The sequence below is a fragment of the Mytilus trossulus genome, chromosome 14 (genome assembly GCF_036588685.1).
Source record: "Mytilus trossulus isolate FHL-02 chromosome 14, PNRI_Mtr1.1.1.hap1, whole genome shotgun sequence".
In the NCBI taxonomy this organism is placed as follows: Eukaryota; Metazoa; Mollusca; class Bivalvia; order Mytilida; family Mytilidae; genus Mytilus; species Mytilus trossulus.
The window spans coordinates 70178975-70205350 of record NC_086386.1 but is presented as its reverse complement, the minus strand read 5'-3'; the positions used below and the strand labels follow the sequence as shown (position 1 = coordinate 70205350).

General features: G+C 32.7%; 1 protein-coding gene across 1 annotated transcript in view; it reads left to right on the top strand.

Moving 5' to 3' along the window:
* Positions 1 to 6957: 6957 nt before the first annotated feature.
* The window catches only part of LOC134698024 (furin-like), a 32688-nt gene continuing 13269 nt past the window's right edge, over positions 6958 to 26376 (top strand). Inside the window, exons 1-8 of the mRNA XM_063560313.1 lie at positions 6958 to 7241; positions 9041 to 9157; positions 11206 to 11286; positions 14146 to 14274; positions 14864 to 14928; positions 18413 to 18501; positions 20668 to 20840; positions 25109 to 25312. Of these exons, the coding sequence (XP_063416383.1) occupies positions 7029 to 7241; positions 9041 to 9157; positions 11206 to 11286; positions 14146 to 14274; positions 14864 to 14928; positions 18413 to 18501; positions 20668 to 20840; positions 25109 to 25312 (1071 nt within the window). The 5' untranslated portion in view covers positions 6958 to 7028. The remainder of the gene's footprint in view (positions 7242 to 9040; positions 9158 to 11205; positions 11287 to 14145; positions 14275 to 14863; positions 14929 to 18412; positions 18502 to 20667; positions 20841 to 25108; positions 25313 to 26376) is intronic.

Below are 26376 nucleotides of genomic sequence, written 5' to 3'. Positions count from 1 at the left end.
ACTGAATTACATACAGGCTCCTGATTTGGGACAGGCACATATATAATGTGGCGGGGTTAAACATGTTAGTGCGCGCCAAACCATCCCCTAACCTGAGACAGTGGTGTAACAGTACAACATAAAAACAAACTATAAAAATCAGTTGAAAAAGGCTTAACTCATCAGATGGATACTAATAGAAACACATCTAACAAAATCACAGAGTGGACGTGGCCGAGTACTTGTACATCCCTACAACAAAAAGACATTTAGTACAGATCTGAGAGTACTCACAATTACTGACAGCTAGTTCAAAGTTTGACATGCTTTTAGGAAAGAATGTAAACGAATTTCCAATCAAACAAGATAAACAAAAACAAACAATGGCAGCATAATCAGAAAGGATGGCGACCACCAAACGGCAGAAGAAAGATCCATGCAGAAAACAAACAAAACAATATTTCATTACCTTAGCAATGAAACTTAATTCGAAATGCGTAAAATAGGTTGAAGTAATTCGAATAGTTGAACTATACTTAATGTAGGTTCACACTGCCGATCAGATCAACTCGATCAAGCCCGATCAAGACAATTACGTGATCGGGAGACTGGTCTGACTCAATCGACAAGGATGTTCGGCATAGTCTACCTTGCTCGTCATTGATCTGACTTTCTACACAATCGAGTAAGGACTGAGAAGCAAGTCACTCGAGAAGAGATCGAGAATTCGTCGAGAAGGGGTCGAATTGATCGGGAAAGGATCGTGTAGAGATCGAGTTTGGTCGGAATACACAAATTTTACCGATCAGTACTCGATCATTTCGACCTTTGCTCGACTAATATCCGATCATTTCCAGATTAACTCGACCCATTTCCGACCGCTTCCAGATCACTGCGACTTCTATATTTATTTTATCCCAGACCAACTCAACCAATACCCGATCCCTTCGCGACCATATTCAACCACTCTTCGATCTCTTCTCGTCCATACACGAGACCACAAGACTGCTACACGATTCTCTAAAAGTGTGTGCAGATCTGATTAACTCTCACAACTCTGCCTCCGCAAAAATATATTGGCAACATCATATTTAACTGTACAAAAATTCCTCTATGTACAGTACGTGTCTTTACTTTTGCAATGAGAGGTAACATGTTAAAAGAGAGGCAAAAGACACCAAAGGAACAATCAAACTCAAAGGTCGAAAACAAAGCGACACAGCCATAGAAAAAAAAAGAAAACCGACGAGAAAACAAACAGCAGTCCTTATAACATAGAAACCTAAAATTTAGCAACACATAACCCAACAAAAACCTGGGATGAACTCAGGTGTTAAGGAAGGGAAGAATATCCTGCAATTTTTGCACCGGCGGATTTTTCAAATATGAAAATTATTGTGCAATAACATTTATTATTAAATTTAGACTGCTGACCACTAAGTTATCTTTCGAAGTTGGTTTATAAGAACATCGATCAAGATTATATTTACCTGTTTTATGGGCTATTTTCTGTTTTGTCTCTCCGTATTTTTCGTTTGTCCAGAAATGTTTGTACACTTGTGTGCTGTGACCCTGCCAACCAACCAAGATGGCCGCCATGGCTAAAAATAGAACATAGGGGTAGATTTTGGCTTATAAATCTGAAACTAAAGCATTAAGAGCAATATGTGTACTAGTATAAAAAAAAAAAGAAGATGTAGTACAATTGCCAACGAGACAGCTCTTCACAGAATACCAAATGACAAATGATTAATAACAACTATAGGTGACATTACTGTCAATTTTTTTCATTCGAACTTTTTTACGTAATTTCACACAAAAAGGAGACGAAAGACAAATATTTGTTTTTTATCTGAAGCCAATTTCGTTCTTACTCTAGCGATACGTGCACACGTTTTGATCATTTGTTTCTTACATACTTTTGCAAAGTTTGCATAAACTTTGACAAAGTATAATACACTCGCTGCTAATGCGTCTACTGTTTGTCGTTTGTCGTTTTGTTAGTTAAAACGATGCATTTCTTTCTAACTTTAAAATTAAATCAATTAATATATAAACGTGTTCTTGCTTGTCATAACTCAAAAAATGAAAGAAAGGAGGTAATACCTAAATTTGAGTAATTTTAGACAATGTTTTGAGTTATGGAAAGCAAGAACAAAGGCTTTATCATCACTATCTTCATACATTCATCTGATTATGATGAAAAACTGTCAATAAAATTAAATATGCATAGAGGAGCGATGTCCTCTGTGTCTATAACATCTTCTACGGAGGCTTTTTCCCCGCGTAATAAGTTCAAATAAAAACAAAATGTGCATACGTTTTTGACAGTTCAAACAGGGTCAGCAAACTCTGATTAAACGATGCATTTGTTTCTACTAAACAAACTATAACAAATGGCACACAACATTTTCTTAACTTAGGTTAGAAAGAAATGCACTCTTGATCTCTTGATAGATATATGTAAAGTTGTAAACAGTTTCAGAAAAGGTATAACTTCAGGGGATTGAAATTCTACTTTTGGTGAAATTTTGGGGTAGTATGTGACATCTTTGCCCTCTTTTTGCAATATTTGTTAAGCAAATACATGCAGGTTGTTGCCATACAGCAAAAAGAAAATAACTATCTTTAACCATTCAACTACTGGATATCAAGTCTATGAAAAATACTGATAACATTCTTATGCACATATATTACACAAACAGTATGCTTTATTTGTAAGAAAGCAAGGAAAAGGGGATGGTTAAGTTTATGTATATTGCTATAAACATAAGTATTAATCAAGTGACAAATCTCATTTTGTGATGTCATTTCCAAAAAAGAGAAATATAACTACCACTACATATCAGTGTCCACTATGGGGAAGTTTTTATAAGCATTGTGTTCCTCTTTGTTAAGTTAGAACAAGTCTATCATACTGCCCACATGTGGTCGGCGTGTCAGCCACTGCCTCACCTAGATTTTCGGATTTTTTTTATACATTGTGATTTATATTACTTTTACTTGCAATCTTCCAGTCATAAAATCCTCCCAGATCGAAGTAAATACTGGAATTATTTTGGAAGGAAAATCTGTTTCAAAGTGTGACACTTTGTGAAACCAGAATCATTGTTTGCAGTATGAGAACCAGTTCCCCCTGTGTAAACTGTATAATAACTAGAAGGTAAACTATCTTAACCTAGAGATCTAACATGATACAAGACAGAAAACATAATGGCCTTCTTCTATGGCAGATAGGGCTTAAAAAGGACACTTTTCTACTCTGAAAAAGACTTACATGACATCAAATATACATTTGTATATTGTACAATATATATACTATGTTAAGGAACTTGTGCATAAGTTAAAACCGATGGAATCAAAACTTGAGACAATGTTTATATTGATTACAATGTTCTACCTCACCGCCAACTGGATCGCATAAAGTAGCATTTACAGTCTGTTAAAATTACAAAGGGTTTTTAATTTCATTTTGTTTTTTCTTATATATATATGTATATTAAAAAAAAAGATGTGGAATGATTGCCAATGAGACAACTCTTCAAAAGAGTATTTATTTTGTTGTTCTTTTTATTTTCAGATATTTTCTATGTAACAATTGTATTTTCACATTTGATGAGTTGTTTGTGTTATATTCTCAAAGTATTAACTCGTGTTTCCTAACAAATGTCCTCAGTAATCAAGTTCGTAAGGGAGCAACCATTTAACTTCAAAAGAGGGGAGGGGTGTTATTGTTTGTTTTGTTGTTTTTGTTTCAGTCAGAAATTGTTTTTCGCGCAAAGCTCGAACATTTTTTTTTGTCATCTGCTTGACAATATTTGTTTTCATTAAATTGGGGATCAAAATTTATTATCTTAGGAAAAACCATAGCCCCCCTTTTAAATTAAATGGTCGGTCCCTAAAGGGGTGCTACATAATATATTAAGTTTATTTCATTTACATAACTAATATTACGAGACCTGAAAAGCACAAAATTGTAAGAATTCAGTTACTTTTCAGAGGTTGGTCAGCTAAGAACCTGAGCAGGAAAGAGATTAAATAGGATTGCAAACCATTAATTACCCTGCTGACCATGTAAATTCTTTTCCTCGTCATATTTGGGGAGCTATATCCTTGTTACCTTCTTTTGCTTTAAGGGTCCCCATAAAACTAGATGTAAATGTGGAAAATCATTCAATAAAGGATAAGTGTAGTGTACACAACTTTTTTTGACTGCTACACAAAAAACAATACAAGCATTTAATACTGGCTCTCTGTAACTATTTAAACTCTTACATATGAAGTGTGGCACGCATGGTCATGGAAACAAACAAAAAAATGCCAAATTTTGGTTGACTGGTTTTACCTCTTTTTGATATCTATGAATTTAAGCGCAAAAAGGCTATTTTAAACATAATTCATAAAAACAGGCACGGAGCACATCAACATATATGCTAAATGACATGGCAAGACACAACGTATGTTTAGGCAAATAATTCCGGTAGGCTATGCAAGATGTAACACCACCAACTCGGGCCCGGTCAAAACGAACATATTACCAGAAAGTAGTACATATTCAAAACAAAATAGTTTCTACGCATCGGTGTAAATATAAAACTATGTAGAATATATTTTGCAAATTTTGGTATGAAATGAAAGTTGAAGGACTTGTGATCCTTGTAGAACACCTTCTGACTGATAATTTTGAATAATACAAAAATGTATGAATGAATACAGAATTCAGTTCATATATTGCCTGTTTCTCCAATATAAGGTGTATCCAAAGTTCCGGTAACCTATACGGTCTGATGTCTAAAAAAAACCCCAGGTATGTTGACCCCGTCACCCATATATGTTTGAAAGTCAAAAGATCTTAAAATAACGTAGAAAGGAATGTGGGACAAAATAGGTGGTGTGCGTCTTATTAAAATTGTTTTTGTACAAACTGGCTTTAAATTGAGCACACATCAGGATAGCCATCTCAAGAATAAATACGCTTTAACTTAAATAAAAACCATATGTACATACACCTCAAGTGGAAACTTTGTAAGACAACAACACAGTACGAGAGACAAACGCCCTTAACATAATAGAAACAAACAAAGGTATGGGGTATCCATCAATGACACAAAATCAGTATATGCACATGAACAAAATAAAAACAGTTATTATTTACCAGAACACATCAACACCATACTGAATTAAATGAATAGCTAATGAACAGTTTATAATTGCTTGCAAGTGAATTGTTAGTACTGAATTGACCACAGTGAATCATTGTTGGTACGGTCAAAACTATAGTCTGTTCTACTGTTGCTGTCTGTATTAAAAGGTAAAATAACAAAAATACAGAACTCCATGGAAAATTCAAAAGGAACGTCCCTGATCAAATGGTAAAATCAAAAGCACAAACACATCAAACGAATGGATAACAACTGTCATATTCCTGACTTGGTAAAGGCATTTCCTTATGTAGAAATGGTGGATTAAACCTGGTTGTATAGCTAGCTAAACCTCTCACTTGTATGAGGGAGGCAAAAGATATGAAAGGAAGAATCAAACTCAAAGTCGAAAATAAACTGACAACGCAATGGCTAAAAAAGAAAAAAAGACCAACAGACAAATATAGTATACACATCTCACAACTAAAGGCTGAGCAACACGGACCCCACCATGGCCAAAAACTGGGGGTGATCTCAGGTGCACCGGAAGGGTGAGCAGATCCTGCTTTACATGTGGCAATAACAAAAAATTCAATTATATTGACAATTGTGAGAACTTTGTATCGAGAATAATTCTTCTGAAGGCGTTAATAGAAAAAAAATGCAAACGAGAAAATGAGAAAATGTGACTGAAATGGTACACATAATACATTATTTATGTTAAGGGAGGAACCATTTAACGTCAAAATGGGGGGCGGCAGAGGGGGAGGGGGATATGGGTTCTTTTCTGAGTCAGATTTGTTTTTTCGCGAACAATTTTATTTAGTTTTAAACGGTATCAATCAACATATTTGTTAAAAATTTAACACTATAAGATATGGGGAAAATCTGGATTCAGAATATTTTGTTGTCCTCTGTTTGAACAAAATATTTCTTTTCATCAATTTGGGAATCATAATATTTTGTTAGGAAAAACCCATACCCCTCAACCCCCCCCCCCCCCTTTTGAAGTTAAATGGTCGTTCCCTAATGCCATTTAATAAATATACAGTCTAGATTTCACAGGTAACGTTTACGGTCACTGACCCGGTTTGTACATGAAAGAAAATAAAATCGGATCGATTTCACAAGACACACTTTAAATCTTTCTAAACTTTAATACAGTTAGGGACGACATCAAAAGTTCAATGAAGGATAAAAAACTTAATTCACATAGTTTTTTCTCTGACTCCCACATCCCCCCCTTAACTTATTTTGGGAAAAATTGATTGATCCATATAGATATATGTAAATATCAGCAGTTCAACCCCCACCCCCAAACTATTTGAATTAAGTTTTTTTTTTTTATCTTACATTGCTCTTTTGATGTCGTCCCTTAATTAACTTCATAACAAACCTTTTGTTTATATAGATTAGACCGTTGGTTTTCCCGTTTGAATGGTTTTACACTAGTAATTTTGGGGCCCTTTATAGCTTGTTGTTCGGTGTGAGCCAAGGCTCCGTGTTGAAGGCCGTACTTTAACCTATAATGGTTTAATTTTTAAATTGTTATTTGGATGGAGAGTTGTCTCATTGGCACTCACACCACATCTTCCTATATCTACTAATTGTTGATACATTTGTCGTTTATTTTGATTTTCGAAAGGAATTTGTGATTTGAAAACAGATAAAATAAGATAACATAAAGCCAGCTTTAAAAAAAAATACAAATGAAACTCGGTCAACCATTACATACATATAAATGTTGTGTGTATTATTTCTAAAAAGAGGAAGTATAAATAAATTGTATTTCATGGACCAAGAACTTGTGTCGGATTAAACAATTCCGGGGATTGATGGCTTTTGAATGTTTATTTCAAACTAAATTCTTAGTGTATTGAGCACACATTTCGGATATGTGTATTGAAAATGTATTTTGTTATTATATTGATACATTTGAATCATCTGGTTAGTTGTTTCATCGAAGAGGAAAAGAAAGAGATAAATGGTTCGAATAGGATCAAAAGAGTAGATGTAAAAGATCGAGAATTCACGAACAGAATAGTTTTTACAACGACAAGAGAAGATGACCCAAGTTTATGGTTTAATAATAATTATCATCAATATGAATACATTGAACAGGTAATGTGTGCTTATACAATTCAGTAGACAAAGTTTAAGTAACCTTGATTCAACCTTTTAATGGTAATAAAGTTTGTTTGAGAAATGTTAAAAAAGAAACGAATTTGAATAAAAATAAACAATCAGGTTTTTTTTTCAAATAGCATTCATAAAGCATATACCCTTTTTACCCGGAGTGATCTCAGGTGATTCCAGATGGGTTACTTATAATGCAGATCATGCTCTTTATGCGACACCCATCGTGTTACTCCTTTACAATACGCTCATGAGTAATGTATAAAGTGATTATGCACAATAACTGATACATAATTGACTCTTATCTTACCCTAAGAGACATCACCAAAATAATAAATCACCAGTCATGTACATTCTGTAACTCTGAAACATGACCGAATGTTAACATTTGAAATAGAAGCTCAAACTTGACCTAATGTGAACATTTGAAATAGAAGCTCGTCTATCATGACAAAGGATAGACAAAATTGTTGCCGGCATAAACAACACAGACGTGGAAAAGTTGAATAACACCAAATAGAAACACTTGAAAACATAGCAAGAGGTACACGAACCGTTTAAAAAACTGGAGGTGATATCATCAATGTTGAGATTTTATATTAATTTATAATGCTGTTATGTTTTACATGAATGTTGACTTTGTTTTAAAAAAAAAAATTAATTTTTAACTTCAAAAAGTTGATATTGTCCTACATTAACCTTGTCCTTTGTTGTATTACAATCATGCATGCAATTCCATATTAGAGGAAACTAACAGGCACCAACCTGTTCTTTATTACACTTAAAGTAAAAGTATCTTGTATAGGAGACAACGATCTAAAATATCCTACTCTAATAATCACGTACCGTACGTATCATAAAAAAATAAAATAAGGCAAAAATAATATGAACTAAAACTTTTACATGCAGTTGGATGTTATTTTAGGCTATTTGTATTTTAAAAAACATTTCACCTTGCTTCATGTTGCATCAGACAATTTCATTTCCAATATACACTTTTCAGTTGCAAATAAGACCTAAAACTGGCTAATTTTATTTCAAATTTAACCCTAATACACACAGTTTTTTTATTATAAACTTGTATCAAGGTTCATTGGAATTAATATCTGTACATATATGCATAAAAATATGAACGACTTAATTTTACATTTCAAATCTAAATTTAAAATTTGAGCTGGTTTATTGAACAACAATCCTTGAAGTATTCTTTGTTTGGGTATAATACCAACAAATCATAGTACGTCACATCCGGTTGCATACGAAAAAGGGTCGAAAAAAGTATTCCCTTGAATTTGACAGTTGCAGGAAATTAATCCTACATTTCATTGCAGTAAAAAAAAATCTGAGTTATACACACATATATTTGGTGTTTCAAATCACCGTAATTTTTTGATTTGGTGTATCTATAGAAGATTTAGGAAACCTGGGGTTACATGGTTACTAAAGCTTGTACACAGGAATACAAAGGGTGAACATTTGATTGGTTAACTTCCAGTGATGGTAATTTTTGTATATGCAATGAAATGTTATGTGAAATTTTGTCTATAGTACTGAACAGATTAAAACTTTACTCATGCCAAGTATTTCTTAATTTGAAACAAAGATAAATTCTGCACAATGTTTTGAAAAGTGCAAATTTAACAAAGACAAATAGGGGAAAATCAATGGTGGTGTTACACCTAAACAATCGACAGAATTCAAACTAAACTCTTAAAACTATTTTCTGTTGTATGTTTGTTTTGTTTATTTGTTTGAAAACTAAAATGAACATTTGATTCTTTCAGTTTTGGATCGGGAAAACAAAGTATATCACTGCTCAAATAAGTCAGAAGAAAACCAAAGAGGCATTAAGTACTCTCAAAGAAGACCCGGATATAAATGTTCTAAGACAAAGTTCTGAGGTATAACTCAAAATAGGAATTTAAACGATTTCCCAAGCGCTCTTCATTTTCGCCATTTTTGAACAAGTTTTCTTGATCAAATTCGTTCATCGAATATTTCCAAGTATTAGGAAAAAAATCGACATATTTTCAAAGTGATGACTACGTCAAATAAAATATACAAATGAAATGCATACTAGAGAGAATTTTACAGTACTGTGACACATGAAACACAACCCATGCCGAAGACGTCTTTGTCCAATAACAAAATTGTATGCAATCATACAAAGTACTCTGTTAAAACTACTTATATTATACCGTTTGTCCAAAAGCTTTTATTTTTTGTACAATTGTTTGTCAATTTTTTTTTATTTTCAATACAAACTGATCGCCATCATATAGTGAAGCTTGAGTTGCAAATGACATTATAAATTCCGACATACATCAAGCTTCGACTGCCAATTTAATTGTATAATTTTCTTTTATGCGCAATCCTCCCCTGTTAAAAAATAACAAGCTGTTTAAAAGACTGTAATACATTGATAGTATATAAATATCAAAACTTTAAAAAAAGGAGAAAAAATGACAAGTCTGCGATCTTGTATTTGAGATATAATCGATTGAAAAATTGGCGGGAAATTATTCTCTCTAGAAACTAGAAAATTCCAAATGCAGTGTTAATATATATAAGAAGATGCGGTATGAGTGCCAATGAGACAACTCTCACTTCAAGTCACAAATTGTAAAAGTAAACCATTTTAGGTCAAGGTACGGTCTTCAACACAGACCCTTGGCTCACACCAAACAGCAAGCTATAAATGGCCCCAAAAATGACTAGTGTTTAACCATTCAAACGGGTAAAACAACGGTCTAATCTATATAAAAAACAAGAAACGAGAAAGTTATGAGCCACATCAACAAACGACAACTACTGAACATCAGATTCCTGACTTACGACAGGTGCAAATAACTGAAGTGGGTTTAAACGTTTTAATAGGTACCAACCTTCACCTTATCTGAAACAATAGTATTATATCACAACATAGAAAGACACACTATAAAATATCAATTGAAATAGTTAAACTCAATCAAAAGACATATTAACACTAGTGAACATACACTGAACGAATAAATTTGATCTATGATACAATGTAAATACAAAATCAATACAATAAGGGACGAATAATTAAAGGCAACAGTAGTATACCGCCGTGAGATGTTAAACAATTAAAAAAAACAATAACCTTAAACAAAAAGCCGCCATATACAATAATAAACACAGGTAAATGAAAATAATTTTGTGGTAAGGTATACAGATTTTAAAATGTTTATAGTACGAAGAAGTGAAAATTTACACTTATCAAAGCTGATATATAGACGATTTGATTGTTGGTTGCTTTACGCCGCATTAGCACAAAAATGCTATATCGCGGCGACATATAGTTATCAAAGGTACCAGGATTAGAATAATATAGACGAGATATAACCCTAAATAAGTAAACATTAAACAACAAAACAAATAAAAAGCATTACAAATAGTATCAACAGGTCATATTAACAAGAAAGTACGATTTGAGAGTACTCGCAATTACTGACAGCTAGTAAAAAGCCGAAAACAATTAATAATAAAAAATCATGCATCAGAGACTAAAATCAACTAAAACACATCCCAGGGATTTAGTATTTAAATTTGTTACCGAAAAAGGCTGTAAACGAGATACAGCAAATAAATTTGTAATGAGACTTTTCAAAAGACCATTTAATTAAAAACCTATGACATTGAGCTAGGGCACAACGAACTTATGGTATGCTTATAAATAAAATCTTTAGAACGAGTGGGAATGTGAACAACCAAATACTGTTGATAACTATTTGAAGTACGAACTTTCAATGTTAATCCTCTTAATGTTGACGTGTATATTCTTTTAGATTTTGTTGTGATTGTGAACAAAGTTTTGATTTCAAAGTACCTTTAAAAATAAATAAAAGCATATGAACTTAACCTCGAAACCATCATTTACTTTTTCCTTGTCATTTAAAAAAGTAAAACACAATTTATATCATTATAGATTTCCTGGGTTATACAAGAAAAGGCATATGTCAGAGTGAAAAGAACAGCAGATACAGAATGGCCCAACCTCTGGTATTTGGTATGAAATAGTTTCACAGGGTTAAATAATTTGTATTTGTTATAAAAACACAGCGTAATACTGTTTAACGCAAACTATCGTCAATGCACCCATTTTGTTTTACATTTTTACCTGGTTTGTTCACACATTGTTGGTAATATAATGGAATTTAATACGAACTACATACAAGTGAGAGGGTAATCAAGCTATAAAACATTTTCTACATAACCAAATGCCTGTTCCAAGTGAGGAATATGACTGTTGTTTTCCATTCGTTGGATATGTTTGAGCTCTTGATTTTGTCATTTGATAAGGGACTTCCGTTTTGATTTTTCCTTAGAGTTCAGTATTTTTGTTATCTTACTTTTTGCATTGATTGTTAGCTCACGTGGCTCAATGGGCCAAGTTAGCTTTTCTCGACGTCGTCGTCAATTAACTTTTACAAAAATCTTCTCCTTTGAAACTACCGGGCCAAATTTAACAAAACTTGGCCACAATCATCATTTCGGTATCTAGTTTAAAAAATGTGTCCGAAGACCCCGCCTGCCAACCAATATGGCCGTCATGGCTAAAAATAGAACATAGGTGGTAAAATACAGTTTTTGGCTTATATCTCTGAAACTAAAGCATTTAGAGTATATGTGACGGGGTAAAAATGTTCATCAGGTTTAGATCTATCTGCCCTGTTATTTTTAGACGAATCAGACAACCAGTTGGTGGGTTGCTGCCCCATTAATAGTAATTTTAAGGAAATTTTGCAGTTTTTGGTTATTTTCTTGAATCGTATTATAGATAGAGATAAACTGTAAACAGCAATAATGTTCAGCAAAGTAAGATCTACAAATAAGTTAAACATGACCAAAATTGTCAATTGACCCCGAAAGGATTGATTGCCCTTGAAAGTCAATTTTTTACAATTTTTCGTAAATGTTTGTTATCTTTTACAAAAATCTGCTCCTCTGAAACAACTGAGACAAATTTAACCAAACTTGGCCACAATCATCATTAGAGTATTTAGTTTAATAAATTTGTCCGATGACTCTGCCTGCCAACCAACATTGCCGACATGGCTAAAAATCGAACATTGGGATAAAATGCAGTTTTTGGCTATTATCTCTGAAACTAAAGTAAAAGTATAATGATTGCATTATTTCATGCATCAATTGTGAACAAGAATATCCGGTGAGAGACATAGGCTCTTTAGTTTGTTTAAGAAACAAACGGTTATCGTTGTTTAGCTGTTTGATATATATTTATATCAATATGTTAATATTTCATTTCTGATCAAAGCCGTGTTCAGTTTTGTCGAAACTTATAGCATGACACAAGGTAAATATGCTACGTTATAATATTTTAGTCGAAATAACAAATAAAAAGAATCATGTTTTCAGTGCGATATTTCATAAATTGGGAATGTTTTCCTGTGTTTACTGTCAGAAAAAAACCTCCACCCAGCTAGTTCACGATAATAGATGATTACACCGAATATGTATGCCATGTTGAAACAACTTTTCACTTTGTTGTTAAAAAAATGTTCAGTATCGTATTTTAACGAGCAAGAGTTAGTAGATTCCAACTACCAAAAAAATTAAATGTTTGATTGGTGATGAAGTGTATATGTACGGTATATCAGAAATAATTGACAATCCGCTATTGTGTAATGAGTTAGGACATGCTATATAATTTAGCAGCGTATTTCATAGATCACGTTTGAAGAAGGATCTGTTAACTATTATAGTGCAATCTTCATGTAACAGTTTTTTTGATATGTCCTGGGAAGCAATTTGTAATTCCTGGAATTCACAAATGTTCGATTAATGTAATTTGGTTAATGGTGTTTTAATAATGGCGAAAAATCAACGTTTATTTGTTCACTAATAATTAATTGCTCTAGACTTTTATGTTTTCTTGGCTTTGTCTTTCGGTTTTAATAATGCCCAGATCGGTCGCTACGGCCTTGTCTGTAGTGTCAATGCACGTTATCCATGCTAAACTGGTATACTATGAGTTTAAGAATTTTGTTGCCATAGACTTCTTAACATTGTTACAATTTTTTTTCACATATACGAGTATAATTATTGTACTGACGTCTGACTTTATGTTTCGGCAGAACCTTATTACTGACTTGATAACACATCCTAATGTATACGTTGATGTTGTTAAAAGAACTCGTAAAATCATAAACTCTCTATGTACACGTATTTATCCTTTGAATACACTTATTCTTTAAGCTTATTAATTCAACATAGAATTAAGATCTTTGAATGCTGCCTATACCAGTACTGACATTAAATTTATATTCAAAATTCAAAAGCATAATTTAATTTGATACTGGTTTGCTTATTGTCAATGATTTATCGACCAGTTGGCCTAGGTGAATATCATATATCTTAGGTTGATAAATCATTGGATCAACCGCATCAAAAGCCCATAATTGTATAATATTCAGAATATCTTTTAATTTCGTACTAGTGTTCTAAATATAAGGAAAATCTGGTATGCATAATTTGTAAGCATTCCAACATCTATGCAGCAGAATAAGAGTCAGCACTCCCCAGGTGCCATGAAATAATATTGATACGGTCGTTTTCGCTAAATTGACTGCTCATATATTGTTGAAATCAGCTGAAGAAAAAAAAAACTTCCTATGCATGACTGACCCTTATCAAGATTTGACACAAATTGTTTTGTTTTAATATTGTCAATTTCGTACATCATGTGGACTTCAAAATTGTTTATATTTGAGCACAACTGGTGAAACTTATACAGACGACACGAGCTTTGGCGTACTAAGTTATAAGACTGATATAACTCATATATTCAAGTTTAGTTTCATAGTTAATCATAACATTTCTCAAATATTTCCCGTCACGTTTTCAGAATGATGATGTATCTCCGTCAATGAAAATCGACGAAGCTTGGGCGGCCGGTTACTCTGGTCAGGGTATTATAATAGCAGTGTTGGATGATGGTTTACAGACAGACCACCCTGATCTTGCAGTCAATGTTGTACGTACACTTCTTGAACTTTTTTTTATGGTATAATTATTTTGAAATTTAATTTAGTATTTACTGAGTAGTAAATACAGACAAATTGTATTTGTAATCCGATCAATGGCAATTATTCTGTATCAGCCATCCTTAATAATATTTATAACAGTCAGAGTTCAAAAAGCCTTATCAAACCGTTTTTTTATTACATAATATCACGTGAAACATGTTTGGTTTTTTTAAATAAATTATCATAAAGCATAAGTTATTGTTTGTCTAATATCACATACCGTATCAACAGTTAACCACTACAATTCCTCGACCATAGCTCTATTTTAAAAGCAATATTATATTCTATAAATTGACCCATCCATTACTAACAGAAGTTAAAAAATCATTTGTGTTTGATGTGTTTGAGCTTTTAATTTTGCCATTTGATTAGGGACTTTCAGTTTTGAATTTTTCTCTGAGTTTGGATTTTTTTGTTTTTTCACTTTTAAGTATTCAAACATCCGAATGAAAATGAAATATGGGATGCATAGCATGATACATGTACATCAGAGATATATTAATACATAATAGTTCATATTTGTATATTACTACACAGGATACTGACCATGATATTGATATATATGGCTTCGATCATAATCCCTATCCTGCAACAGGAAGAAGGTAAACAGTTCAATAATTATTTCATGGTATCTAAAACATGTCGGGGACAGATATTTAGTATAATTGAATGTTTGTTCTAAATAATAGATGAAAAAGATAACAGGAATCATCTACAGTTATGGAAAGCAAAACACACCAAAATTAACTACCAAAACACTCCTCTGAACAATAAATATTCAAACAAAACGCATTTCAAAACCATACCCAGATTTTCGCTTGCCAGTATATACATTTATCTTACCTCCTATACCTTTCTAGGAATATCATTGGTTAACGGTTACGCCAAGGAGACCGTGTTTGTTTCATATTAGTAGGTGGAGCTTATTGTAATGCACAAATATTAGTGGTGTTACGTCCCGTTATAGAAACAATACGGCGTTGATGAAAAATCTGAAATGTTTTTACAAATTGAGGATGAAGTGTTGAAATAAAAGCAGAAAACACATTAAAAGTTAACAATATAAAAAAGAATATGTGGTATGATTGCCAATTAGACAACTCTTCACAAGAGACCAAATGACACAGAAAGTAACAATTAGAGGTCAACGTACAGCCTTCAACAATGAACAAAGCCCAAACCTCATAGTCAGCTATAAAAGGCACCGAAATGTCAAAAAATAATGTAAAACAAGTCAACGTACAGCCTTCAACAATGAACAAAGCCCAAACCTCATAGTCAGCTATAAAAGGCACCGAAATGTCAAAAAATAATGTAAAACAATTCAAACGAGAAAACTAACTAATTTATGTACAAAAAATGAACAAAAAAAAAAAATATGTAACACAGCAACAAAGGCATTCAGAGCGTATGAAATGTACTTCTAACTGTCAGATAATATATATTTCAAATGGAAAAAATATTTTTTTGGAGTATTTTGTTTATTAGATTATGTAAGCTGATATGTACTTTTCATCTGAAAGGTAAACGCCTAGTGTTATTTATAAACAGCAGACCATTATAGGTAGGGAAAAGGTTTATTTCGCATTGTTTTTACCTTGAGTCTATTGAGGTTACGTTTTGAATTCAATAGCGGGAGAAATTTATGTATTACTGAAAAATTATTACACCAGGGTTTTCGATATCACAAACTAGTCAAAATATTTACTAAATTTTATCATCGGTATAAGGAAATAATTCGTAAATATAACTCAACATGCAGACATCTTATACGTTCAGGTATTTCACATCTAATCTTTTATGGTAACATTCTTTACAAAGCACAAAAATGTCAGTATTCACCTCAAAAGCTTATAAAACTTTATTAAGAAGGGATATAGTTACGATACTGTTGTCAGGTCATTAATGATTGCATATTTTGGCTTTGATATTGATTCACTTATAGGGTCTTTGCATCGGAACTAAACACATTTATTTGAAAAACAGTTGTTGGCATGACACGGGTTATGTTCTTCTGATATATTTTATGATAGTATGATACTAAACCCCTAACGGGAGGGAATATACCTGATATTCATATGATGAAGACATAATCTTTCAATAAGTTTATTTGAGGTCTGAAGCTGGCATGTCAGTTAACTGCTAGTAGTCTGTTGTTATTTTTGTATTATTGTCATTTTATTTATTTTATTTTGTTACATCTTCTGACATCAGACTCGGACTTCTCTTGAACTGAATTGTAATGTGCGTATTGTTATGCGTTTACTTTTCTACATTGGCTAGAGGTATAGGAGGAGGGTTGAGATCTCATAAACATGTTCAACCCCGCCGCAATTTTGCGCCTGTCCCAAGTTAGGAGCCTCTGGCCTTTGTTAGTCTTGTATGATTTTTAATTTTAGTTTCTTGTGTATAATTCGGAGTTTAGTATGACGTCCATTATCACTTTACTAGTATACATATTTTTTAAGGGGCCAGCTGAAGGACACCTACAGGTGCGGGAGTTTCTCGCTACATTGAAGACCCATTGGTTGCCTTCGGCTGTTTTCTGCTCTATGGTCGGGTTGTTGTCGCTTTGACACATTCCCCATTTCCTTTCTCAATTTTAATGTTTAAGAGAAATTGGTGAGAGCTTTAGAATGTTAGAGTACTGGTGACAGGTAACACACATACTTTGGTCTGCGTCTGTTTGTTCGGTCCCATAGTGTAATGTATCAAGATCAAACAATCGAACAGTAGATACTGACTAACATCATGAATAAAGACAACAGTATAATACTGCTGTTCAATAGTCATAAATCGATTAAGCGAAAACAATTCCGGGTCACGAACCAAAACCGAGGGAAGCACATCAATATAAGAGGAAAATACAAACAACAGAAACACTGAACTGCTACAAAATCAAACGCCAACATTCATAGAAACGAACTATCTGATAACAACTGCCATATTCCTGACTTGGTATATACAGGACATTTTAAAGAAAAATGGTGGGTTAAACCTGGTTTTAAGGCTAGTAAAACCTCCCGCTTATATGACAATACTAAAAATATTGCTAAAATGACATCAAAAACTTAACACAAAAAAGAAAGTGCCATTTAGTATTTGTATTCACAATTTCTGTCCACAAGCATTATTCCAATCTATGTTAAACAAATGAAAGGAGATGTGGGGTATATGTCAATGAGCAGAAACCAATCGCAAAAAAAATACAACAAATAGAAGGCATCTACATGTCAAAATACAGTTTGAAGGTGTACTTAGGTGAGGTTTAGAACCTTTTGTCAAACTGTTTCACTCCTTGTTTTTTTTTCCGACGATACTGGGTAAAATATTTTGCCCCATTAAACACCCATGGTTATTTTCATATAAGACTTCATTAGCTCATAAAAGGTCATTTACCAACATTTTTAAGAGCAAATTCTAGATTTCTTTCGATTTGAGACACAAATAATTCCAATGCAAATATAAGATAAAAATTAGAGTCATCCTTTTCCCGCCATTTAAATTTTTTTTTAAATATCTCAAAAAGGAGCTCCATAAACTATCAATATTTTTCGCTTATTTTGTTTCTTAGCTAATGCTCTTCAGACTTATAGTATAAATTTTAACATCTAGATTTTTTTAATTTCACCTAAGTACATCCTTAAAAAAACATATTACATACACCATGCCCTTCTATATTGAAATTATAAATCCTGGTTGTCTCATGCACAGTAATAATAATCGATATATTATAAAAAGTGACCAATTTAGCAATTTCCATTTATAATTCGATTGTTCTGATACTAGTAATTGATTTCCCTATAACTTGAGTAGTTATACGTGTAAATGAGTAAATTTTAGGGAGGGGTAAACTTTATGCTGTGTTTGTTTGGTCCTATTCTTACTGAAAATAAGATGATAATGAACTGAAACAATATTCGACGGTGAATTTTGATTCCGAGGTAACAAATACAACATTTATCAAATCAATTTTGAAACCACATGGTTATCAGAAAGCAATCTGCTGTTTTTAATATGCTTAAGCTTCTGTATGGAATGAGTTTATAGACACGATACCATAGTAATATATGTATTATATTTCAGTCACGGAACAGAAGTAAGTGGACTTATAGGTGCAGTAAAGGACAATAATATGTGTGTAGTTGGTGTGGCATTTCGGTGTACTCTCATAGGTGAGTTTAATAAATTGATGCATTGCAAAGCAGTTTTAGAATTTGTTTGAGGTACAAATAGCTTTAAATTTACAAGTGAATTTAGTACCAAATGATTTATTGTAGTATTGCACAACAAAAGTCTATATTATAATAAATATGTGAAATTGAAGTTATTTTCCTCTCATTTTTACAATTGATAAAAATTGCAAAATGTTGAATAAGTTGTAAGTCGACCGTGTATATGCTGATTGCTTGACATTCATAAGTGAGTTTCAGGTCTTTTGTATTTTTGTTAATTTTTTGTGATTTGTATCGATCTGATAAAAGATTTTAACAGAATCATGGCGATTGAGAGACAAAAATGTATCCATAAACCGCAAGTAGTCACAATTGTTAAAAAGAGATAGCTGAAAAGTTGAAATTTATAATTAAAAGAAAAACTGTCAAGACAATGACAAAAAAGGAAATCCACAAAAAGAACAAACGTAAGTCCTCAAAGCACTACATATACATGTAAAACTACCGACTTAGCAACACGACCTTAACCAAAACCCAGGTGCCTTAATATGAGGAGTAAGCAGATCCACATGTGGCATTTGTGGTGGATGTTGATCATGGTGATCGAGAAAAAGAGGATAGGATTTTGGCTACGACAATTGGGAAAAAAACCGTGGTTGTCAATCACACAGATATTCAATAACAGTCAACCAAAACATGACGAGGGCCGTAAAACTTTAAAAGTAGTGACCTCACATTTACCACAAGAAATCTTTCGTAATAACTTTATTGTGTCAACTGGGAAATATATTCGAAATAAGTAGGCGCTGCTGGATGAAAAATGGAAAATTTATAATTTATTTAAGAGGTGTATTGTATTAAGGATTTTCAGTCTGTAAAGTTATGATAGCTGTCGTACTCATTGTCTATATATGATTGTGAACATTTTAGTACTATTGATTAAGGGGGCTCGTGGGTACAAAAATTTTAGCAAATAATTAAACCTTTATTTTTTCATTACAAATTTTATTTATTACACTATTAGTTGTTACTTTATGATATGGTACAAAAAACAACCCAAAAAAAATGATTTGATTTGGCCCCAGATGACTTTATAAATTGCAAAAGCTCCAAATTATCTCCCTTTGGTGCAAAAATGCCATTTTTTGGCCTTAAATTTGAAATATCTTTTTTAACTCATCGGTGACCTATATGTTTTATTATTGTTTTCAAATAAGCTGTACATAAACTAAATAATTGTAAAATTTAAGCGATTTCTTATATTAGGTTATTTTTTTTATTTCAATATTTCCTCTTTTTCGCCTATTAGTTCAACAGAAAAAAAGGGCATTAACAAAAATGTATGCTTCTTCCAGAGGCAGATTTTAGCTTAAATAAACGGTGACCCCATTTTTTTATTTCATTTTTCTTTTAAGTATATGATAAAGATTATTTATGAAAAAATATAGCGAAATCCTATATTAGAAAAAAAAATCATTTATACCCAGGAGCCCCCTTAATAAGATAACGACGTTTCAATGTTACTTTCAAATATTCTGTACCTCGTTCGTAGTTTCGAATAGAAAGGAAATATTGCTGTAGTATTTTCTGTTATCTTGTGTTATTAAAAACTCTGGTTTTTTTTCACCTACAAGGCAGCATTGCATAAAAAAGAGTGGTACAGTCAAACTCATAGATTGAAAACAAACTGACAACGCCATGGCCAAAAATAAAAAGACAAACAAACAAATAATAGTACAGATGACACAACAACAAAAACACAAAAGACTAAGCAACACGAACCCCACAAAAAACTAGGGGTTATCTCAAGTGCTCCGGAAGGGTAAGCAGATCTTGCTCCATATGTGACACCCGTCCTGTTGCTTATGTTATTACAAATCCGGTCAATTTTCTAATTCGGTAGGTCACATTCGTGAAAAGGGAAGGGTATTGTAGTTACGACATAAGGAACATATCCGATATCATCTGTAAAACGGTTATTTCATAACGGTCAATCAACTCGTGATGGCGTCCGTAAAATTTACGAAGGGATGATTTCGACTTCACCATTTGAAACTCTTGGTTTAATTGCTTCCTTGTGAGCAGCAATCCTCTATCAAGGAAATCATGATAGGAAATACAAGCCCTTCTTTTAATATCTTTATCATTGCTATATTTGTTTTAAAGGAATTCGGATTGCAGGTACTTACGCTCTATCTGATTCTGGGGAAGCTCGAGGCTTGAATCACTATATTTCAAATGTTGACATATACCACAATAGTTGGGGACCTGGTGATAGTTCTGGTTTCAAAGGACCCGGATTACTTGCCAGAGAAGCACTGCAATCTGGAGTAACTAATGTAAGTTATTGTTATACTTAAGACAATCTAAGTACTTTGTTGAGTATATAAAATGTGGTTGTTCTAGTTTTAAATAATCTTGACTTCCTAACAATTTAAGTGTATCTGAAAAGATATATATTGGGCATAATTGCTTCAATTTGCATTTATATTCATGAAGTTAGATCTGTCCAATGATTTACCACAGTTGTTCGTTTAACTATGAACAGTGATCCAAGAATATATTAAAACATATCAAATGAATACTTGGCAATGGACATACAGATTAAATATCGTTTTAGCAGATTGACAAACTATCCCTTTTGGGGAGCAAGAAGGTGAAATGTGGTTTATTCTTTTTCAATAGTACCGCTTAAGTCGACGCTAGGGGCCGTCTTGACTTTGTTGTAGGGTATGAATGATTCGTTCATTGTTGAAGACCCTACATCTACTGTCAAGATGAAGAACAAGGATAAAAGCCCTGTTCGTTGATATTTTTTTTTTTTTTCTATGTATTGTGTGCGATTTTGTCCCATGTACATTTACTCCATATCCTTTTATTTTCTATCAAATAAAAAAAGAAGTGTCAAATTATAAAAGAAGTGAACTGTTATACATTATACGTTACGAGGAATAAGAATCTGTAAAAAAAACAACCCGCGCAGAATAAAACTAGGTGCGTCGATAGGATAAATATCATTTGTAAAACATCAATTACACATCTTAGGATTTCAAAGTCATATCCAGTGTCAATCCGCAACAAGACTCATGCGTAAATTAATTACTCCTGCAACTGATGTAGTATTTAATATTTTTCAACGTTCTGGTTTCATTGTAGATTTCAATCACTAATATAGATGTTTCGAATGTTCTTTATTTCAGTAAAATCATTATGGTTCAAGTTGTATAATTTAATTATATATGTTGTATGCAATGACAAAAATAAAGATATAGACGACGTTTACATTTGGTACTGTTCAGGAGTAATACTCATTCATTGAATAACTAATTACGCTTTATGTTAATTCCAGGTGACAACTTCAGAATTGCTCTACAGTTATTTTCGAATTTTGATAACATTTTGATTCTGAAACCGAAATGGATAGCTAGTTTGATTTTTGATAATTTCCAAATACATTTTTTAGGAGTTATTGCACTTGATTGCTTTTACAATTAAACTTAAATAATGTATTGGAATCCCGAGTATCTGTCGTTTTGGTAACTTCTTCTTTAAATGTTTATCAATTGCCATTTGAACGGGTCATTTCACAAAAACATCCTATGTGTAAGTAATGTTGACGTGTATGCAGTGCTGGGTTCGCAAGATGGTTCTATGTACTATGCACTTCTTTGTAACAAAGCTTGCTACCTAACGGACTTATCGTATATAAACCAGTATCTAGGGTTTTGTCATATAGAATAATACTATGCTGTTCATATCTATCATACCTAGCAAAACAACAATTGTGACCCTGTCTTCATTTTAAACTGTTTTAATATTCTACCTTTATGATCTATTTAAAGTTACAATGTCTATATTAGGTTGTTGTTAATTCAACCACTTTTTGCGTAATGCTGAGTAATGCTGCAGGTAAACTATCAGTTGATAAAAGATTACGAAAACCATTTGGTAGTTTCCTAACGTAGAAGGGTTATGTCGAGGATAATCCTATATTTTTCGAAAATGCTGTTCGTCGGGAAAGCAGTAATTCTGTATGAGTATACCTTGAATAATATGTAATAAAAATCGTTACGTTAAAATGCTGAACTAGATAAAAAAAAAAAAAAGGCTGTAACTTTAATAGGAAAAGTAGATATTAATTTATTTTTGCTGTGATGTTCATGTCCTTTTGGTTTTTAATACTTACGAAAGTAGTTGTTCCTTTGGTTTCTCAAATGTTTTATTCTGATTAAAATCAGCTGTTTGTTCTTGCTCAGATTTCGCCTTTTAATTAATAGATCAGATTGCAAATATCGACTGTCGAATTCATGCATGTAAGGTTATTTGAAAAACACTTTTCCTCCTAAATAGAATCGATAAAATACGTTTTTATCATAAACAACAGATAATGTCCGATGCACGTTTGGATATGTTTTTAAAGATTAGACAGACAAGACTTACAAAAAGGCGATCTCCATTTAGTGGAACGAAAATTGCCATTTTCCATCTTTCCCGAGTTTAATTCGATACAACCTGTTTTGTGTAAGCTCGAAATATCATCACAAGGAATTATTCGCTGATATTCTATTTTCTGAAATTACGTTTGAAGGTTTTATATCAATTGTCTTTATAATTGAAAAAAAGCCTTTATCATGATTATTGAAAATTAAAAGATGAGGAGTACGTATCAAAAAAGTTAAATGACAGTCAAAAGGAAGATATATTGAATGTTTTGTTTTCCATCTAACATTGGGTTGATATCCAGTTTAAAAGGCGCATTTATCATTATTTTGTCAAATTTTTGTATGGATATTTTAACAGTCATCCCATTTTTTCAAAATTTTCAGTTTTAGGGGAGGGAGTGGTGTTTGTGGGAGATTTTTTTTATGAATGGAAGATAAACACATATACTTGTTTGGAACTTATATACAATTCTTTATATGCAAATCAAAAACATTGCAAAGAACTTTTAAACGCATACTAGCAATAATTATGAAATATTCCTATGATTTTATTTTCGTCCCTCTTTTTGTTATATGTATTTTGACTTTCTTCGACTTGGGAATTTGATGGGCCACTTGGTTTCTTCTCCATATTCATTTTCTGAGGATAACAGCTTAGTCAACCCCAGTCGTTACAAGAAACATTTTGTTTCAAATTTGTCAATTAAGAATGCAATTATACTTTGAGGTCAACGCCAAGCCTTTAAAACAACAAATTCGATATAGACGGATATACATTCTATGGACACAACAGACTGACTAAGCATCCTAAAGCGAAGCGTGGCTCGGGTGGAGTTGGAATATTTGTAAAAAGTAGTATTGAAGAGAAATATAAGGTTAAAATTTTAGATCAGTGGTTGTATGTTGGTGGTCATAATTGTTTGTAGAAATTATTATCAAAATGACAATTATTGGTAAAAATCGTGATTGTGAAAAGTTCATCATGCCATCAACATTTACATTTCTGCACTTTAGTATATAAGATGTTTTTTTAGAAATGCTAAAACTTGTAGTTGTCAAATAATGTTTCTTATCATATATTCTCATCCTAGTGTGGTCTCACATATTTCCCGATTTGTGCAAATTCAAAGCAGATGGATTTAAAAGTAAGCCATCGAATACATTTGTATCAATTATACCAAATCCTAATTCAGCTCCCGCGGCTGTATCATGCATTTGGCTAAATTCATTGTTTTCTTACTCGGGTGGTTGGTGGGGACTTCCTATATACAAGGTGATTGGACGTGCAGCTGGAATAGGTCACCCTTTCAAGTTTAAACATATGTGAATAGGTCAGGAAAACTATCAGAAATATATGATAAGGTCAATAAAGTTCCCATAACTTCTACATCTGTCATCTTTCTTTGTGTTCCAGTCTGTGTTTTTATCAACCAATGTTCTCTCTTTTGACACTTTGGTATTCTGCTTTTACATTACACACGACATGAAATTAAACAATATGGGAAACGATAACCATTTTTACCTACGAAATAAATGAAAAGGTATACATTTTTAAAATCTAAATTATATGAAAAGAGTGGGATAACAGAACCCAAGCGGCACCCCCTATCAATAAAGTATTGAAGTCCCCCCTCCTAGAGGTTTTTTAAGCTACATCTCCAATGAAAGTACAAAACTGCGTTTGAGCTATACGATAAGACTTTTTTAACTGCCATATGATATTGCTCAATTTATATTTAAACATATTATCTCTTGCTTTCGTAATATTTTTTAAAAAGGTAAGAATCCGGTAGACATTTCTCCTTTTCTTTTAATTATCAAACATCAGACCAAAAAAACAAACAAAAGAATGAACAACAAAGCGCCTTACTATACGTTTAAGAAACGCAAAAAGATTAAATCCCGACTAAGAGAAGAAACAAAATAAGTCAACTAAACCAATTCCGTTTTTTTGTGTTTTTTTCAAAATAAGTTACTACAAATATGTATTCTACTTCTTGATAACCCGAAATTAAGCATATACTGTTATAATAAATTTCACGTAAATAAGAATTCGCGGACATTATTTTTCTAGTTACATGTATATGAATATGTATGGTTCTTATGAAAACAAATACATGTATTGCATTTAATTGATCAATCTTATTCCAATTTTCAATCTCAAGGGAAGGAATGGAAAAGGTGTTATTTTCACATGGGCAGCAGGTAATGGACAACTTTCAGACAATTGTAATGCTGACGGCTATGTCAATAGTATTTATACTGTAGCCATTACCGGTGTAGACAATAGTAAAAATGCATGGTATGCTGAAGTTTGTGCTCCTGCCTTAGCTGCAGCGTATGGTGGAAGCCGGGATGATAGATATCTGGTAAGTCTTCTGTAGCAAAACTTTAAAAGAAGTGAAAGCAATAAGTATGACTATCATGGAAGTTATTAACTACAGGAAACAATAAGGTGTCTCATAATATAAAATATTTTATTCTTCAAAGGCTTGTTCACAAGTTTTGTGTTAAAGCCCAAACGGCTGTTCAGTGCTGTCCGATAATAATCAAGCTGTCCGTCAATCAGCACTTCTTTGTCGTTTGATTAGTAAGGTATGCTTCTATTGATTTCAAATTTTTTTTTGCATTATCAATGTTTCATCCGTTTGGTTCTTGTCTACTCGACGCTACATTTAAATTGTAACCTGGACCGTCTTTCATCAATCACTGAAGCATCTTAAAATATCCTCTTTTTAAAAAAAAAGAAAAATAGAAAAAAAACCATTTGCTACACTGTTATCCAGGTCGGTCAAAAGCAGACCTGTTGAAATGTAAGGACTTTTGATTGATTGATTGATTGATTTGTGATTGTTTTACGCGGCATCACCACAAAAAAAGGCTATATCGCGACGAGAACTATTTTAAATATTATAACAATATAAAAAAGAAGATGTGGTATGATTGCCAATGAGACAACTATCCACAAAAGACCAAAATGACACACACATTAACAACTATAATAGGTCACCGTACGGCCTTCATCAATGAGCAAAGCCCATACCGTATAGTCAGCTATAATAGGCCCCGATAAGACGATGTAAAACAATTCAAACGAGAAAACTAACGGCCTTATTTATGTAAAAAAAATGAACGAAAAACAAATATGTAACACATAAACAAACGACAACCACTGAATTACAGACTACGGACTTGGGACAGGCACATACATAAATAATGTGGCGGGGTTAAACATGTTAGCGGGATCCCAACCCTCCCCTAAGACTTTTTTTAAAAGCAGACAACAGTCTTTCAAATTACTAAAACTTTGGTCTAAAGCGGAAATACTCATTTATAAATAAATGACTTTTGAAGACCAGATCTTCAGACAGGTCAACAGTTTTTGCGCCAAAATGTTTCAGTCCACTACTTGAATGTGTCAGTACCGAAACTA